At 36.9% G+C, this 15,162-nt stretch overlaps 1 protein-coding gene across 1 annotated transcript in view; it reads right to left on the bottom strand.

The window, feature by feature from the left end:
* Positions 1 to 2,858: 2,858 nt before the first annotated feature.
* LOC134736564 (myosin heavy chain IB-like) overlaps positions 2,859 to 15,162 on the bottom strand; it is a 422,536-nt gene continuing 410,232 nt past the window's right edge. The window contains exon 4 of the mRNA XM_063638501.1: positions 2,859 to 3,076. Coding sequence (XP_063494571.1) covers positions 3,064 to 3,076 — 13 coding nt within the window. The 3' untranslated portion in view covers positions 2,859 to 3,063. The remainder of the gene's footprint in view (positions 3,077 to 15,162) is intronic.

The raw sequence follows: 15,162 nt of genomic DNA on the forward strand, positions 1-15,162 counted from the left end.
ATATGTACATATTATATATTTAATATATACATCTTTAATATACATATTTTATATATTAAATATACATATTTAATATACATATCTTATATATAAATATACATATTTAATATACATATTTTATATATTAAATATACATATTTAATATACATATCTTATATATAAATATACATATTTAATATACATATTTTATATATTAAATATACATATTTAATATACATATCTTATATATTAAATATACATTTTAATATACATATTTTATATATTAAATTTACATATTTAATAGATATGTATTTAAATATTATATATAACATGTATATATTAAATATAAATAGTTTATAGTAAAGGACATTTGCAGGAGATGAGCTATATAAACCAAGCATCCTTTTCAGATAACAAAAGCTACTAACATCTTGCTATGGCTTGAATATTTGTTCCCTTCAAAACTCAAGTTGAAACTTAATCCCTCGTATTGAGAGGTGAGCCTTTAAGAGGGGATTGGGTCATGAGGGCTCTTCACGGATTCATGGATTAATAGATTAATGGGTTATTGGGTTTATAGGTTATCGCGAGAGTGGGACTGGTGGCTTTATAAGAAGAGGAAGAGAAACCTGAAGTAGAGCACTCAGTCCTCTCACTGTATGATGCCCTGCTCTGCCTCCAGACTCTGCAGACTCCCCACCAGCAAGAAGGTTCTCTCCAGATGTCGCCCCTCGACCTTGAACTTCTCAGCTTCCATAACTGTAAGAAATAAATTCCTTTTGTTTATAAATTACCCAGTTTCAAGTATTCTTTCATAAGCAACAGAAAATGGACTGAGACACACCTGTACTGAAATTTTCTTTTTTATGACATTTGTTGAGCTCTGAGTCCACGAAGATACTAATATGAAAGCAAGAGAATAAGTTAACCTGCCGGTAAAGGTGGCTGCTTTGAGAACCCAAAGCTGTCAAGTGAAATTTAGTCTTCAGGTTCCTATCCATGCACCATTGAGGTGCATGAGAATTAAGAGGGAGGTTACACAAACATGCAAATCTTCCCTCTCTCTAAAGCAGCGTTCATTACATCATTAATTTATTGAGATGTGTTTATATTTTTATTCATTTCAGACACAAAGGGCTAAGACTTCAAACTATGCAAGTGAGTAAGCTCTAGCGCAGCTACTGCCAGTGAATAATAGCTTATGGCTGATCACCTAACTATTATATGTCAGATATGCTAATTGCTTCCTTGAGTTTCTCGTACAAAATGTGCTCTTTTTAGTCAACCGTTTTTTAGTCAAACACAGCATGTGCGTGTGTTCTCTCTTTGCTTTTGGCAGCTTAATTGCAACACTGTCAAAAAGATCACAGCAAAAAATCTATTCATTTCTCATCATTCTCATTCAAATCTGTCTCACAGTAGTGTGTTTAAATTTGTTAAATAGAAGATTCTGTAAAATGTATGTTTTTATAGTATAAATGAACAATCTGTGTAACATTTGTTTTTATTAAAGTGAAAAACAAAAGCACTTGTGGATGCAGTTAAAGCATTTAAATTCTCATAAATACTGAGACTAATGTAATGATTAACAAAATACTCATTGTTACTCAATGGTAATGTACGCCCTCTCCCATGGGTTCTGAATAAGTATATATATTTCTTTTTCATTTACCTCTTAAAAATATTTTTCTATTAAATGTAACTTCTGACAGAAATCTAAACAGCTTATTTAAATTGTAGTTGTATTTTGTATTCTGTAGTTATAAAACACATTAAACATTAGATAACTTCCTGTCACACAGAGATTCCTTAGACTTCTCTTCACTTATTTTATTGTCTCTGCACTTCAAACAGGTCACCAGAAAGAAGTCACAATGCCCAAGTCAAGTTGAACAGTATTCGCATCTATGAAAAGAGTATAATAGCAAAAATGAAGGATTATATATCTAAGATTTAGGTGGTGTAGCCTCTAAATCTACCCAAGGCAGTGAGTGGTTAAGGATATGCAATAGTCTTTCATTTCCTATATTGAGATCTTATTTGGCAGACAATGTCATTGATAGAACCTGTCACCTCAGACTGTTTTAGTCAGCTTTGAAATAGGGTTAAAGTGGCACCAATACTATCTATCAATGAGAATGATAGTGAAGCGGCTTCGTTGTCTGGGGTAAATACCCGAGGTTCGTTGTCTCATGCTGAAAAAATTAAGGACACAGACACACACAAGGAGTTAGTTTAGGAGCGGGGGGTTAATATGCAAAAGAAAGAGAAAGGAGTTAAGAGCAGAGTCTTAATAGGAAAAAGAAAGATAAAGGAGAACAGCTCTCTCTTTCGTATGAGAGAGGGGCACCCAAATGGGAATTCTGGCCCACAGTGGAGTGCACCAGATTTTATAGGCAGGCTTGAGGAGGCAGTGTCTGATTTACATACAGCCCACAGATTGGTTCAGCTAGGTGTGACATTTACATAGCCCGTGGGGAAATGGGCTTTCCACTTGGCCAGCGTTATGCTGTCTACTTCTTACTTTACATGTGGCTGGCCAAGAGAAGGGAACGTGGAGCCACAATTTGAACATGGGTAGTCCCAGGTAGCCTTTTCCCATTGGCACAGCTGCCTGGCATTCACTCATGCAAGTTCCCAGCTTGCTTGCCTGTGTCTGCAGCTTGATTTTACAGACTGCTCTTTGTTAGAAAAGAAAATGATTTGAGACTGCTTTTCATTAAAAGGAAAACCTTACTGAGGACTGCCTTACCCTCACTATCTGCCTAAATAATTTCTTCTTAACTCCCATATCAATAGCTATGTGTAACAAAAATAATAGAATCCGAAATAATACTGGCTAAATGTATGGAAGATTTTTTTCCCCCTTTTTTTTTTTATTATATTTTAGGTTTTAGGGTACATGTGCACAAGGAAGATATTTTTCTTTTTTTTTCATTTAAAAGAAGTCCTGTAATAGAGTTCAGAATTAGTGTCGCTGTTTCTTGGTCCTTAGTGTTTAAGTTTCTACTCCTCATTCTAAGTGCATAGCTTTCATCTTCAAGGTTGCTTCATGTTCCAACACGGTTATCGGAGCACTGGTCATCACTTAAATATTCTAGGCGGGAAAGAAGACAAGAAGAGAAAAAATATGGTCTCAGTAACTTCTGAATTTTTGGAATTTGTACATTTTTATGTATAAAATTGTAGTGGTATACAATTTTAAGTTATGATTTAAACTATATAAAATATGTATAGTTATTCCATTGCTACTTGGAAGATGTCATATTATCTCTATATATGCATTATAAAAGTTCCTTTACATATGTCAAATGTCTTATTATTTAGCTCCTCTATTTTCTATAATTATTTTTGACATTTATTTTTAAAGTCAAAGTATTCCATATAATTGCATTTCTGAAAATATTTCCTTATATCTGTATAGTTTTTTCATATATTTCACTGTGAATATTTAGTGACTCTTCATAGTTCCTTCTGGACCATTTAACCTTTCTTACTTCCTTTTCCTTATCTACAGAGTAATGATAGTACCAATGCCATCTCATAGGAATATTGTTAGAAAAAATGAAATAATATACATGAAACATTTAGCAAAACATTTGGCACATTATTCTCAAATTAGAGTTACCCCCCGTTTCTGTAATAGATAGTATACAAATAAAATGCGGTATGATTTTAAGCAATTGGTGGCCTATAACTAAAATAAATTTCTTAGACCTTCGTGTTAGAAACACTCTCCTTCAAGTATGCAGGTGGCAGTGATATTGGCTCCATATAGTATAAAATACAAGCATTCTAAGGGAATGGATTTTTGTTTCTTCTGTTTACTCCTATATCTCCAGTGCCTAGAATAGTCCCTGACACATCACAGGCTCTTAATAATAATTGAATCATCACTGTATACTTCTTGGTCTGGCAGCAAACCATATAAATAAAGCAAATTCTGTTTTTGAGTTTTCAACTTCTGAACTCAACCCATGGACAATGCACTGAAGCCTTACTTTGGGTTGCAAAACAAAACAGAAATATTGGAAGCTTTTGTAATATAAAAGTGAAGTTATAACAGAAAGAAAACATAAAAGCAAAGAAGGAAGGTGGCATATCACAGGTTTGATAATAATTTTCATTTTATAGACTTGAAGCAAGATACTGGAAAATGTTATTTGAACACAAATAGGAGTACATTTATTATTTAAAATTATAGTGGCCAAAGAAGAACCCAGATAATTACATAACAAACATTTGAGTGAGGAAAAGGCAGATCATGTAGGTGAAATAAATTCTCCTCTTCATAATAGGGAGTTAGAGATTGTCTAGAGTTTATAACCAAATCAATACAGATATCAGCATATTATGTCAATTTAGCACTTGGTGCTACTATGTGACCAAGTATACAGGAATCCATTGTCATATGTTATGATCCATATGGTTTTTGGGGGGTGCAGACCGGTGATGGAGACCATACTCCTTATCCTTAGAGATTTGGGGGACATCACTTAAAACTCTCTGCAGATGTTTTTCATTTAGGTTGACCTGGGGAAGCGGGCTGGATTTCAAAAGCTTTCACTTGGCCTTTGCTATTACACTAGCTCTTACCCTACAGGCTAAGAAACCAATTTGAGAGTTCTGCTAACTTCTAAGTATGTCCATTCCAATTGTAAGCTTTGGAATTATGAAATCACTAAATATATCCGTAGACTCCTTAAACCCACTATGAGATGGATGATCTCATTTATAATCTGAAGTCCATAGGCCCGCATTCTAATAGAGGGGCTTGATGACACTTTGTTTCCCAGGAGTCTGCGTCAGTTTGAGCCACCTGCTCTCTAATTCACCAGCAGGCAGTGGCAGGAATAATTGATCCTGATCATCATGATCAAAGGGTGCTACTACATATGGGCATTGGTAGAAATACACTTAGCCCTCAAGTGTTCCACTTGGTTATCTCTTATATTCCTATATGACAGTTTGAACTATAAGTGGTCAATTTTAGTAACACAGACTAATAAGTTTATAGTAACCAGGACACAGAACCTTTAAGAATATACGTTTGCAGCACCACACATGATCAGCCACCTACTCCTGCAGAAATATTAAATGAAAGAAAACCCCCCTTGCCCTGTAGGTTAGATCTCATCTCACCCTAAGTGCACCTGAAGTACAGAAATCTGGCCCCCTTGCTTCAGTGTAGGAACCACACCATGGTGAACTGTCCTCCAGAGCTCACCACTGATGCATGCAGAAGTTAGGCTCCAGCTGAGCTAATCCCTTGATTAGCTCTGTTTCTTTAGCCACAGCCAGCACCTCTTTCTCCTAAAAGCACTCTCAACAACCACACAATCTTGACTGTCACAGGGGCTGATTCTAGGGATTCTGATCTAAAAGGAACATCCTCTTGTCTCTGATTTGGAGAATTTTTTTTCATTTTATGAAGTAAAGTGAAGATATTATAAGCTAAATTTTTGAATGTAAGTCTTTATTTCTTTCATTGTTGAGATTTTTTCCTTTCTCCATTTTTACTCTAAATTACAAGAGACTGTATAAGCAATATAAAGTCATGCATTGCTTAATGACAGACACGTTCTGAGTAATGTGTTATTAGATGATTTCGTGTGTTCTTACACAAACCTAGATAGTATAGCCCACTGCATACCTAGGCTGTATAGTACAGCCTGTTACTTCTAGGCTATATACTTGTATAGCATGTTACTGTACTGAATACTATAGTCAATTTTTAACATAATGGATAAAAAATGATATACCTGTATATGGCACTTAATCTGAATGGAGTTTGCAGGACTGGAAGTTGCTCTGGGTGAATGGGTGAGTGAGTGGTGAGTGAATATAAAGGACTAGGACATTACTTTATACTACTGCAGACTTTATAAATACTGTACACTTAGGCTACCCTAAATTTTTAAAGAAAAATAGTTTTCTTCCTTTAATAACAAATTTAGCTTACTGTAACACTTTGATGTTACAAACTTTTTTTTTGAAACTTGTTGACTCTTGTAACAACATGGCTTAAAACACAAAGACATTATGCAGCTATACAAAAATATTTTCTTTATACTTATTCTATAAGCTTTCTGTCTGTTTTTAAAATTTTTGTTTTTAACTTTTTTAACATTTTTGCTAAAAAAAAAAAAAAAAAAAGAAAAGAAAAGAAAACTAAGACACAAACACACATATTAGCCCAGGCCTATACAAGGTCAAGATCATCAATATCCCTCTCTTCCAATGCCACATCTTGTCCCACTGGAAGGTCTTCAGGGGCAATAACAGGCATGGAGCTGTCATCTCCTCTGGTAACAATGCATTCCTCTGGAACACATCCTGAAGGACCTGCCTAAGGTTGTTTTATAGTTAACTTTTTTTTTTTTTCTTAAGACGGAGTCTGGCTCTGTTGCCCAGGCTGGAGTGCAGTGGCATGATCTTGGCTCACTGCAAGCTCTGCCTCCCAGGTTCACGCCATTCTCCTGCCTCAGCCTCCTGGGTACCTGGGACTACAGGCGCCCGCCACCACGCCTGGCTAATTTGTTGTATTTTTAGTAGAGACAGGGTTTCACTGTGTTAGCCAGGATGGTCTCGATCTCCTGACCTTGTGATCTGCCCACCTCGGCCTCCCAAAGTGCTGGGATTACAGGCGTGAGCCACTGCGCCCAGCCTATAGTTAACTTTTTAATAAGTAAAACATGTACACTCTAACAATAAAAAGTATAATATAGTAAATACATAAACTAGTAACAGTTATTATATACTATATGCAATTGTATGTGCTATACTTTTATATGACTGGCAGCACAGTAGGTTTGTTTCCACCATCATTACCACAAACAGGTGAGTAATGCATTGTGCAACAGTGTTATATAATGGCTACTACTTCACTAGGAGACAGGAATTTTTCAGCTCCATCATCATCTTACAGGACCACCATCATATGTACAGTCCATCATTAACAAAACATCATTACGCAGCACATGATTGCGTATGTATAAACTGGGATATCAATTTATATTTAAATCGATGTTAGTACATCTACATAACAAGCTTGGTTGAATGTTATTTTCCTCACAAAGAGTTTTAGTAACACGGTTTATTAAATATACCCCTCCCATTGGTGCATTCTTATGTAAAAATGTAAAATAAAGTATAAAATCAAACCTTCAAAGTTTCGAGATCAAAATTTTAAAAATCTGGGCAGAAATAACAACGGTTCTTTGAATAATAGATGAGATTTGTTCCCTACATTATCTAAGCCATCACCATATTTATGTATTTTTATAATAAATAACTAATTTTACTGACTTTTTACATACTTTATATACTCTGTGTTTAGTCCTTCTAGGCAGTTCTTCTTACAACTTCTTAAAACATAAAAATGATTCAGAAGTTTTGCTATACATAAAAATATTAATTTTTTTTTTTTTGAGATGGAGTCTTGCTGTGTCGCCCAGGCTGGAGTGCAGTGGCGCAATCTCGGCTCACTGCAAGCTCCACCTCCCGGGTTCACGCCATTCTCCTGCCTCAGCCTCTCTGAGTGGCTGGGACTACAGGTGCCCGCCACCACGCCTGGCTAATTTTTTGTATTTTTTAGTAGAGACGGGGTTTCACTGTGGTCTCGATCTCCTGACCTCGTGATCCGCCTGCCTCGGCCTCCCAAAGTGCTGGGATTACATTTTTAAGACTGATTTTTTTGTAAAATATGCAGAACTTTATAGATGTTATTATTTTTATCTGTTCTTTTCCCCAGTGTCTTTCCCTCATATATTTTAATACTTAGACACCAAATATTATATCTCCTTCTCATTTAAGATTTTTCTCTTTCCCTTTTTTTTTTTTTTTTTGAAACAGGGTCTCCCTCTGTCACTCAAGCTAGAGTGCAGTGGCACAATCTCAGCTAGCAGCAACCTCCACCTCCCAGGTTCAAGCCATCCTCCCTCCTCAGTCTCCCAAAGAGCTGGGACTACAGGTGTGCATCACCATGCCTGGCAAATTTTTGTATTTTTAGTAGAGACGGGATTAATATGTTGCCCAGACTGGTCTTGAACTTCTGAGCTCAAGCCATCTGCCTGCCTCGGCCTCCCAAAGTGCTGAAATTACAGGTGTGAGCCACACTTGGTCTTTCTCTCTCCTTTTGAGTGGCGAATTTCCACTTATTCACAAAGACTCATCTCAAATGTTACCTTCTCTGAAAAGGATTTTCTGACCCTGTAGCTACATCACAGCAATTGCATACTGCATCTTCCATAGTATTGCAGCTCTTCAAACAAATCACTTTTGTAGCCTTTATAAATTATAACTATTTGTCAACTTTAAATAATGAGATTCATAAAATATGATTAAGTGTAGAGTTTATTCAGGCCCAAAGCTGATGATAACCATCCAGGAAAGACAGAGAAATGGTATCAGCACTCCAAAGTTAAAAGTTAAGGTTTTGCTTATGTAGGAAGAAAACAAAGCAACTTGACAGAATTGCAATATGTTCTATACAAGGTTAGTTTTAAGTTACAACTATTTACAGATTTTCTTTCTCATTGTGTTTTTTTCTTTATTGCTTGTTTTGATTTTCTTTCCCATTTTAAAGAGTGTTATTTAACATTCCGTCTTTAAAAATGTGATAGCCATGAAGTCTTTGTTTGAGAAATGTGAGAGGGAGGTTCATCTATAATAAAGATCAACAGTGAAGAGGGAACAGTGGTGCTCTTTAGTCACTTGCAACATTTTACTAAACAATATAGGTAAGGAAGAAGGCTAATCTATAATGAGAGAAACAAAGATTGCAGCTGCCTAGGTTACAGCTGCCTATCATGTGACTCAGTTCTCATAATCACATTCCCTTAGGCTTAAAATATCTTAAAGTTCCAAAGGCTTAGATTTTGAGTCACTTAATTTTTACCTATTTATTATCGTGTTTATCTTCTTGGTAATAACCATTATCCAAGATGGTCCCCATTCATTCTTGCCTCATGTTATTCAAGTTTCTGCGTAGTCCTTTTACATACTGAATAGAGCTGATCTGTGAGACCAATAGAATATTGCAGAAATAATAGAATGTTGCTAGGTGCTGAGGCTAGGTTATAAAAGGCATCACGGTATCCACCTTACTCTCTGACATCACTTGTTCTGTGGGAATATTCCATTATGTGCCAGCTTCCATTTTGTGAAGACACTCAATATATTGTACACAGCAGACCATGTGACAATAAACTACAGTCTCTTGCTGACAATAAAGATGACTTGCCAGCCAAATGAGTGATCCACATTAAATGGAAGTGAATTCTCTAACCCGACCAAGCCTTCAGATGATTATCGAATGGACCAACATTGTGAGTAAAACCTCATGAGATACTTTAAACCAAAACAGCCACTCCCAAATTCTGGACCCACAGGAACTACCTATTGCTGGTTTAAGTTTTCAGGTAATTATGCAACAATAAAAAATCGATACAGGGCCAGGCACGGTGGCTCACGCCTGTAGTCTCAGCACTTTGGGAGGCCAAGGAGGGTGGATCACGAGGTCAGGGGTTCAAGTCTAGCCTGGCCAACATGCTGAAACCCCATCTCTACTAGAAATGCCAAAAATTAGCCAGGCGTGGTGGCGGCCACCTGTAATCACAGCTACTCCAGAGGCTGAGGCAGGAGAATTGCTTGAACCCAGGAGGCAGAGGTTGCAGTGAGCTGAGATCAAGCCATTGCACTCCAGCCTGTGCGACAGCGCGAGACTCTGTCTCGAAAAAAAAAAATCGATACTGATTTTGGTAACTAGAAGTAAGGTCCTGCTTTAAGAAAATTGTTAAATGTGGGAGTGGCTTTTGAACCAGGCAGAAAGTGGGAGATGGAAGAACTTTAAGGAAAGAGCTAGTTAAAGACTGAAGATCTTTAAAGAAACTGTTAAGGAGGCTACAGGCAAGGGCTTAAAGGAATGTGAGGAAAATGTTATTTGGAAGTAGAGGAAAGAAGATTTTCCATAAGGCAGAAAGTTTAGGAACGTAGAAAATGTGCCCAATGTGAATGGGATAATCTAATCTATCTCCAGATAGAGTACTGAAGGTGTCACTTGGTTTCTTCTTGCTGCTTACAGTAAAATGTGAGAGGAGAGAGATAAGATAAAGGAAGAATTATTAAATACAAAGAAACAAGGGTTTGCTGGCCATAAAATTATCTAGCCTCTCCAGGTGGCACATGATGATAAAATTAACCAATGGCTTCCTGGCAAAAATCAAACCCAAAACACTGATGGAAATTGGTCTAATGGTAAAGCCTAGCCTTCACCGAATTGTGATACAAATAAGAAATAAGGCTTTGTTGTATTGAGCCTCTAAAATGTGGAGGTTTCCATTTTGCAGACTGATCCCAATTTAACAATGGTTCAACTTACATGTTTTCAATTTTATGATGGAGTGAAAGCAATATACTTTCAGTGGAAATCATACTTCAAGTACCCATACAACCATTCTGTTTTTCACTTTCAGTACAGTAGTCAATAATTTACATGAGATGTTTAATACTTTATTATAAATTAGGCTTTGTGTTAGATGATTTAGCCCAACTATAGGCTACCATGTGTATTCTGAGCACATTAAAGTTAGGCTAGGCTAAGCTATGATGTCTATTAGGTTAGATATATTAAATGCATTTTCAATGTATGATATTTTCAACCTACATTGGGATTTTAGGGATGTAACCCCATCATAAGTTGAGGAGCATTTGTTATTGAAAAACAGTCTCGTATATTCTGACCAAATAATGAGCAAAACCAGCAAAGCAGATGAAGAAGAAACAGATTATATCTGAGGTTGTCCAAAAAGCAGTGTGTCAGAGTTACCTTCAGGAACTTTGCCCAAATTCTCATATCCACTTCTCTTCCCCACCCCCACCTTTGAAGAATATCTTTTTTATATGGGTGGTTGATATGGTTTGGCTCTGTGTACCCATCCAAATCTCATGTCAAATTGTAATTCCCAATGTTGGGGAAGGGAGCTGGTGGGAGATGATTGGATCATGGGGGTGGATTTCCCCCTTGCTGTTCTCATGATAATGAGTGAATTCTCACAAGATCTGGTTTTTTAAAAGGGTGTAGCACTTCCCCCTTCACTCACTCTCTCTTCTGCCACCATGTGAAGATGTGCTTGCTTCCCCTTTGCCGTTTCACCATGATGGTAAGTTTCCTGAGGCCTCCCCAGCCATGCCTCCTGTATAGCCTGCAGAACTGTGAGTCAATTAAACCTCTTTTCTGTATAAATTACCCAGTATCAGGTAGTTCTTTATAGCAGTGTGAAAATAAACTAATACAGAAAATTGATACCAAATAAGTTGGGCATTACTATAAAGATACCCGAAAATGTGGAAGCTACTTTGGAACTGGGTAATGGGCAGAGGTTAGAACAGTTTGGAGAGATCAGAAGAAGACAAGAAGATGGAGAAAGTTTGGAACTTCCTAGAGACTTGTTGAATGGTTCTGACTAAAATGCTAATAGTGATATGGACAGTGAGGTCCAGGCTGAGGTGGTCTCAGATGGAGATGAGGAACTTTTGGGGAACTGCAATAAAGGTCACTCTTGCTATGTTTTAGCAAAGAGACTGGCAGCACTGTGTCCCTTCTCTAGAGACTTGTGGAACTTTGAACTTGAGAGAGATGATTTAGGGTATCAGGCAGAGAAATTTCTAAGCATCAAAGTGTTCAAGATTTGGCCTGTCTGCTTCTAAAAGCCAATGCTCATTTGCGTAAACAAAAAAACGACCTGAAACTAGAAATAAAGGGAAATAGAGCATAAAAGATTGGAAAATTTGCAGCCGGACTATGGAGTAGAAAAAAAAAAAACCCATTTTCTGGAAAGGAATTCAAGACTGCAGAAATCTGCATAAGTATAGAAGAACTAAATATTAATAGCCAAGACAATAGGGAAAATGCCCCCAGGGCATTTCAGAGACCTTTACAGCAGCCGCTTTCACCACAGGCCCTGAGGCCTAGGGGGAAAACATGATTTCATGGGCCAGGGCCAGGGCCCTGCTGCTCTGTGCATCCTTGGGACATAGCACCCTCTGTTCCCAGCTGCTCCAGCTCTAGCCATGGCTAGTGTGGAGGCCAAGATAACTATAAGACTATAAGATGAATTTAGTTTATAAGTTAAATTTAGTTTATAAACTATACACTTTGAGGCAAGGAAAACTGGCTTGCTTCCTTGTTTGGAGATTGAAGCTGCATTCAAGTTTAGAATCATGGTAGGAGCTTGACCTTTGCTAAAGAATAAGCATAGTTAAACAATAACCTGCCATTGTTTAGCTTGCTTTTCTATAAGTTGCTTACCTGTCTCAGTCATGTAACTGGAGGTCACAAGATTTATAACTTCCCCAACTATTCCTGTAGATAACATCACTATTGTGAAATCTAAAGAGCTGGTCTTTGAGGTATTTTTCAGATTTAGCATTTTGGTAAACCAAGGGACAACACCTCGTCCTGAGACCCCCCTCCCAGGAAGTGACTCAGCTGCTTGAAGACAGTTTGAACACCCCTGTCATTTCATCCACAGCCAATCGGTTGTTTCTGTTCCCCAGCCGCTTTCCCACCAAAGTACCCTTAAACATCCTAGCCTCCAAATTCTTGGGAAAGCAGATTTGAGAAATACCTCCCATCTATCTGCTTGGCTGGTCTTGTGATCATTTAAACTTTTTGTTTGCTGCAATACCTGCTGTTCTCGGTACATTGGCTTTTCTGGGCAATGGGCAAGAAGAACCCATTGGGTTATGACAAAAGTATGGTGCTTTGGCATGCTGAGTACTTTAAACTAAATGAAATTGGAGGCCCCAGAAGCTGCTTCAAAAGCAAAGTCTCTGATCTTCTCATTCCTTCATGTTTCCCACTCCTCTTTTACCTCCAAAGAGAGTCATAGAAACCAGAATTCCCCTTCCACAAGGTGGGTCATAAAATCTAAAAATGTTATTCTAACCTCCCCCCCCCTTTCTATGTAGGAGCTGGCCATAAAGAAATCTCTGACCTACCTTGACAGATTGTAGACCATTAGACCTTCATTCCAGAAGGAGTCCTGCTCTATGCCCAGAGGAAGGAATGCTACACAGAGAGGCCAAGAAGAATCTGAATAGACAGGCAAGGCTGGGCTCCCTCCCCACCCCCACTCAGTCTATTACCATTAGTTTGTACTCTTTTTGTCCAATTACATTTCTACACAGCTGTCCATTCTTCATCAAATTTAAGCACAAAAATGAATGGTTTTCCCTGGGCTTTGGGTCATTATTTCTGCAGACTCCCTTATGTAAAACTTTGATTAAATAAATTTGTTATACTTTCCCTCTTGTTAACCTACCTTTTGCTATAAGAATGTCAGCCCTGACCATTATGATGGGTGAGGAAAGGTATTCCACCTTTCCACCTCTACATCTTCAATTGAAGTATATATTAATGGAAGTTAAACACTTTACTTGTTAGTCACCTCGAAGTCTTTGACAGATCACTGATGGGCACCTGAGTGATATTGTTCTTTATAACCTACTAATCAGTCACTCCAGCCTCTCCTAGCTTTTGAAAAGTTCTATGTTCTATTCTGAGAGATTTGGCCATTTCTTCCATGTTTAAATTACTTGACTTGTGACAGTCTTCTATACACAATGTAACTTCACGTTTAAACTCTGCATCACAATGCAATCTTTTCAAAGACATTTTAAGCAAAAAATAAGAATACAGAATTAATTTAAAATTCTATTGCCTGTGAAGTTATCACTGTAGGTATCTCTATTGAGGTGACAATTAAAAACAAGAATCTCTGTAAAAAACTGAACTTTCACAAGCAAAGACAATAAAAATACAACTCTTTGTCACGGTGACCAGCAAGCTTTTTTTGACATTTGCAAGATATAACCCAACTTCAGAAAATAGGTGGGAAAAAAAGGTGCAGTTTGGAAGGGAAGAAAGAATAACAAATTATTTGATGCTTTGCACAGATCCTGTGCTACTTATTTTACATTTTTAATCTGTTTCTCATTATCTTAAAAATTATTTTTATTTTTCTCTTTGTCCAGTTAAAAAAGTATAAGCTTTAAAAAATGTATCCCAAAGTTACATAGTCACTCACTCACATACCCTAAAAAATGGCAGAATGAGGAGTTGAACACTGGTGTGTCAAAAGAAAAACTTTGCTTATTCCATTATGTTACCTTGCGTATGAACATAACAAGTGCCATTATGTAGATGCTGATTAATTTATTAAATAAAATCTTCCCATGTTCTGTTAAAACAACTGGCTTACTATAATCTTAAAAAGAAAATCAAAACATTGAAGCAGAAGCATTTTATATTTTTATGGATATGTAATAATTATACATATGTATAAGGTATAGGTGAAATTTTGATACAATTATAAAATGTGTGACGATCAAATCAAGGTATATCCATCTCATCAAGCACTTACCATTTCTTTGTGTTAGATACATTCCAATTCTGCTCTTCTAGTTCTTTTGAAATATAAAACATACCATTGTAGTCACCCTATTCTGCTACCAAAGATTACATATTAATCTTTCTATCTAACTGTATTATTGTACCCATTAATCAATCCATCTTTATCCCCCTCTCTCCCTATTACTCTTCCCAACTTCTGGCAACTGTCAGTCTATCTCCATGACATAAATATTTTTAGCTCCCACATATTAGTGGGAACATGAAGTATTTGCCTTTCTGTGCCTGGCTTATTTCACTTAACATAATGCTCTCCAGTTCCAACCATGTTGTTGCAAATGACAGGATTTCATTCCTTTTTATGGCTGAATAATATTCCATTGGGTATATAAACCACATTTTCTGTATCCATTCTTTCATGGATGGACACTTAAGTTGATTCCATATCTTGGCTATTGGCATGGTGAATAGTGCTGCAATAAACATGGAAGTGCAGATATCTCTTTGATCTATTGATCTCCTTTCTTTTGAACATATACCCAGTAATGTGATTCATAGATCATATGGTAGTTTCACTTTTAGTTTTTTTTGAGAAACCACCATACTGTTTTCCATAATAGCTATACCAGTTTATATTCTCGCCAACAGTGTATGGGTGTTCCCCTTTCTCCACATCCTCCTCAGCATTTGTTATCGCCTCTGTTTTTATAAAAGTCAATGTAACTAGGGTGAGATAATATCTTATTACAGTTTTGATTTGCATTTCTCAA

The sequence above is a fragment of the Symphalangus syndactylus genome, chromosome 5, assembly GCF_028878055.3.
Source record: "Symphalangus syndactylus isolate Jambi chromosome 5, NHGRI_mSymSyn1-v2.1_pri, whole genome shotgun sequence".
Lineage (NCBI taxonomy): Eukaryota > Metazoa > Chordata > Mammalia > Primates > Hylobatidae > Symphalangus > Symphalangus syndactylus.